The following is a 4,723-nucleotide window of genomic DNA, read 5'->3' as shown; positions in this document are numbered from 1 at the left end:
GGGATAAGAGTATGATTTTTTTGCGAAGATGTTTTAAGCAAGATTTCTTTGCTTTTCTTTTAAGATAAAAGAAGATAACTTAAGATCTGTTTTAAGAAAAAAAACAAACAGTCTTCAAGGGTAATGTCTGCGCGCGTGCAGACATTAGCTCCCTTGAAGATGTTTGAAGAAAAAACAAACACCCCCTAAACCATTAAGTCAAGTATTGTTATACAAGTTATAGTCTAATAGAAGCAAAAGGCAAATGGACAATTAAACATATAACTTTAAAAATATTATCATATTAAAAAACAGATCGGTTACATGATAGCCAAATATTATCAACATACAAAGTATATATGCTGAAAAAACTTCATCAACTGTTACATACAATTGAATAACAATCATATCATACTTAGAATTCATACACGCAACTACATAAGATTACTAACAATAATTCACAGTAGATTTCCTTATACCAAAGACCAGTAGAAATCAATCTTCCAGTTTATTCTGTTCGTACGCGTTAATAAGCTGTTAGCATATCAATTAAGTCCTTGCTTGAATTAGTGGCGATCGAGCAAAGGGTGAATGAGGAGACATAATACGAGGTGACATTATAGTACCTTCATCATATAAGCGTGAAGTAAAACTAAGTCGAAGATTCTTTTGAAATGGCTTGCTTCTCTTATTGTTCATTGTTGTTCTCTCATTCTTTCTTCCCTTCTTAACAAAAGCATGTATCCTTTTCAATGCAATCTCGACCATTTCATCATCCATATTCGCAAAGCAAACCCTAAACCACCCGGGCTCAGAGCAGTGGAACGAAGAACCAGGGGAGACATTGAGTTTAACATCGGTGATAATCAATCTCCATAGCTCCATCTCCTCATCAAACGTAGGCTTCTTTAAAAGCCTACGCAAATCCATCCAAACAAAGAGTCCCGCGTTACTTGCTAAGCAAGTAATCCCATCTTTTTCAAGCCCTTGAGTGAAAAAATTGTGCCGTTTGGCCAACCTCTTCGAACTTTCCCTTAGAAAACCCTCAACGAATTCTTCATCCGAAAGGATTGAAGCTAGAAAAAGTTGAGTTTGCGAAGAGATCAATCCAAAACTCGACATTTTTCTTGCGGTATTCACAAAATGGTCATTGTATGAATACAAAATACCAACACGAAACCCCGGGAGCCCCATATCTTTCGACAAGCTATAAATAATGTGTACGAGCTTGCGGTTTACTTGGTTCATTGGTTCTTGTTCCATTTCTTGTAGGACCTCAGAAATCGAGACAAATTCAGGCGTGTTAAAGATAGTAGCCGCATAAATTTCATCACATACAAGATGAATGTTTTTGTCATTGATGAATCTCATTAGGGTTTTTAGGGTATCTTTATCCATAGTTGTGCCTAAAGGATTTGAAGGATTTGCAAGGATCAAGCCTTTGACTTTTATGTTGGATGCAATTGCATTTTCATAAGCTGATTTAAGTGCTTCTTCAGTAATCTTGAAATCATTTGAACTGTCACAGATTATTGGGACTAGTTGCACTCCAGTTCTCCATCTTAGGTCTCTATCAAATCTGGAAAAGAAATTAAATAGTTCAATAACCAATATCAACACAATAAATTGATGCAACCATGAGAACCAAATATGAACCGGTGTTGGCATGCAACATAATATTAGAGATAAAGAAAGAAAAAAAGAAGAGACGTATCATCTATATGAAAACTTTAGTTTTAGATCGAGTTTGAGTCTAAAGAATGAAAAAAATGTTCAATATTTATGAAAATAATGTATAAAAGAGACTTATGCCTGGTGGGTGGTTTTCGGTTCAAACCTTAGGTATGACGGTAGTTTAGATAAAAAAAACGACAGTAGTTTTGGAGTAGTGTTATTAATGTTAAACAAAACTTTTACATTGTATATTTATTTCATTAATTGTGCCATTTTAATTGAAACATCCGGATTGTATATCATAACTTTTATTAAGGTGTGTGTATGAAAAAGTATCAAATGGTTTTGACTTTGACTCACCAACTATATATCAACAGAATTGATTATGAATACAGGTTTATGAGGGTTGTTTATCTTCCTTTGATATTGTAGGTCAATGGGAACATTTGGAAAGTTTTTCTCTTTCCTAATAAAACTAGCAATTGACTCATCATATCAAAATCAATATTTGAATAGTCTATTTAGAATTCAATAAATTGAGTTGACCAAGCCAACTGGCAGCTAGCTAAGCATGTGTAGATGGTCTAATCCAAAATGGTTAACCAAACTGATTACTACCTTTTTGATACGATTTTGATTTGAGTAGGATTGTTTTATCCATATCTTGGGACATGACTTGGATGTTTTATGACGTGCACGTACACACATAACACTTAGATTGGTGATAATATTTTCTTTGAAAAAAAGGCACTACCTGATTAACTAAAACCTAGTTAAAACTTAATTATTTTCAAACTTCTATGTATCAACAACATAGATATATTAAAAATGAAACGTAATTATTATTTTTTCTAAAAAAAATCATATAAAAAAATTATTGACGTTTAAAAAGGATTAGGAGAATTTGCATATGTTAAGAAGATTTAGCTTTAAAGTATTGTATCATGTGTCTTAAAAACTGTAATTGCCTTAAAACTCTTAAAAGAATTATGTTTTTATCTCCTCATATATGTATTAAAATATATTATACATATACAATAGTATATTTTTACAAAAAGCATTGGCATTTTTAAAGCACATAAATTTTAAAAATATGCAAAAATGCTCAAACCACCATTTAGTGACTATATTTTTAAATATAAAAAGATATAAAATTCTGGCTTTAGTTCAAAAGAAAAAAGTTTATTCATAAAAAAGAAACATAGTGCTTGATCTTTTACAATTATTCAAATTTTTTTCTTTAATGGGTGACATGATTAAAAACGGCATGCTTAATACAAATAATTTGTTTACAAGTGTTCATATTATATACACACACAACAAACTCTAATAAAGAAAGATAAATGGAGTTAAGATATGTATATACTTACGCAGGATAATATGGAGTCGGCACAAGAAATCCATCACCAGGGTCTGCCAAGCAAAACATTAAGGATTCACTTGCTCCAGTGGCACCACCGCCCATCACAATGCGATCGGGATCAAACGTAACTCTATTTCCTCTTGCTTTCGCCATAAAGTTTGCAACCGCCTGAAACACAAACAAATTATGTATAGTAATGTTATGAACCCATGATCTGTTAATGTTATTTTTAAACAACTTAATTTTACTATTTAAAAAAGGCCCTGCCTTCTATTTCGATGTAAACACTATCTTAGATGAATGAAAACGACTTTCAAGCCCAAAAATGTTTTGTATATAATTAACAATCAACTTCATATGTGTATGTTTAAGTATATTATATTTATAGTTTTATGTACTGTATTATTTTTATTGCTGAACCTTGTTATCGATCTCATACACATTTCGTATTACTCACCTTTCGGAATTCATATAAGCCATGATAATCTTGAAAATTTACAATATCCTTAAATTGGCTAACTCCATCCTTGGTACAAATCGATGATTTCGGATTCTTTGCAACCCATTTTTCAATCAAATCGAGTGAAAGCTGAAAGAATAATTAAACTAATTAAGTAACATGTAATTCTTCATGGTATACATGAATAATAATATTATAACTTTGAACGGAAACAAACCTGGTTTTCTGCCAATCCCATTTGAATAACACCATTAGGGTTTTCTGTAAGATGAAATGGATCTTGATCATAAGCTTTCCATCCATCAAAGTAAGGTGAATTCTCACCATGTTGCTCACTTGTTGCAATCTTTGACAAAAGGGTTTTGTTTTCTCTCAAGGACACCATTGTGTTTTCTGGCTGTGTGTGAAATCTAGAAGATATTGAGTGTTTCTTGTGGGAGAATTATTTCAAAGAAACTAAGTATATGTTTTTAGTTATCTCACAAGACAATGAAGAAAGTGTAGGAATTGAGGTCATATATATAGGCATGTAGGCATGCAAATATAGAGTTGTGTTTGACTTGCATGTGTTTATTTGTGGACTAGTGTGGAATACACGAATATAGAGAGAGAAAAAAGTGACTCAACTTTTCAAATCAAGGTTATTGTAAATTTCGTAATCACTTGCGTGAGCGAATGTACTTGGCAAATACAACAATACGATCAATACACTAGTCCACTAGTGAATACTACAAAATTCGGTTAAAAATTAATGAAATTTGGGATGACGAAAACGGTCGCAAAATTAGAGAACAAAATAAAATCGGTCACAAAATTAGTAACTAAGTTTTTCATGCCGTAAACCAGTCATAAATATTATTTTTGAAATTGTTCTGGTTGTAGATGCAATCATCTACCTATTTTAATAAAAAAAAAATAACTCAGACATGTGTCACTTAGATATCATAGCATAAATTTCTCGCTCAAAATATTTTCTATTTTTAATGAACATATGTATGTCAGCGTAATTAAAACATATCAATATATCATTTAATCAAATAAATAAATACCTAAATTATAAGTATTAAAAATATGGGGCTATTTATGTCAATACAATCAACATATTTATATCTTTAATGAAATCAATTCTACTGTTTTTATTAAATCAATTTATTGAATGATATTTATAGCTCTAAGATGATAAATACGAAGAATTTATGAATGAATAACAATTTTATTTTCATATATTAATTCAACTTTTATGAATC

General features: G+C 31.1%; 1 protein-coding gene across 1 annotated transcript; it reads right to left on the bottom strand.

Annotated features, from left to right (window-relative positions):
* Nucleotides 1-528: 528 nt before the first annotated feature.
* On the bottom strand, nt 529-4,261 carry LOC143618353 (1-aminocyclopropane-1-carboxylate synthase-like). Its single transcript, XM_077090602.1, has 4 exons — nt 3,694-4,261; nt 3,474-3,605; nt 3,024-3,184; nt 529-1,558 (listed from the first exon to the last, which is right to left on the bottom strand). Exons 1-4 carry the CDS (start codon nt 3,859-3,861, stop codon nt 529-531), a joined length of 1,491 nt encoding a protein of 496 aa, XP_076946717.1. The 5' UTR covers nt 3,862-4,261.
* Nucleotides 4,262-4,723: the final 462 nt, after the last annotated feature.

Source organism: Bidens hawaiensis, unplaced genomic scaffold (assembly GCF_021521415.1).
Source record: "Bidens hawaiensis isolate Kalapana, Puna unplaced genomic scaffold, B.hawaiensis_p1.1 tig00070235_1, whole genome shotgun sequence".
Taxonomy (NCBI): domain Eukaryota; kingdom Viridiplantae; phylum Streptophyta; class Magnoliopsida; order Asterales; family Asteraceae; genus Bidens; species Bidens hawaiensis.
The sequence above is the reverse complement of the archived record's forward strand: the minus strand, read 5'-3'. Positions and strand labels throughout refer to the sequence as shown.

Coding starts and splice junctions, on each gene's coding strand:
- LOC143618353 (XM_077090602.1), bottom strand. CDS start 3,861: ATGGTGTCCTTGAGAGAAAACAAAACCCTTTTGTCAAAGATTGCAACA. Junction 3,606..3,693: donor TGGGATTGGCAGAAAACCAG/GTTTGTTTCCGT, acceptor TTATTCTTTCAG/CTTTCACTCGATTTGATTGA. Junction 1,559..3,023: donor CCGACTCCATATTATCCTGC/GTAAGTATATAC, acceptor TTTCTTTTCCAG/ATTTGATAGAGACCTAAGAT.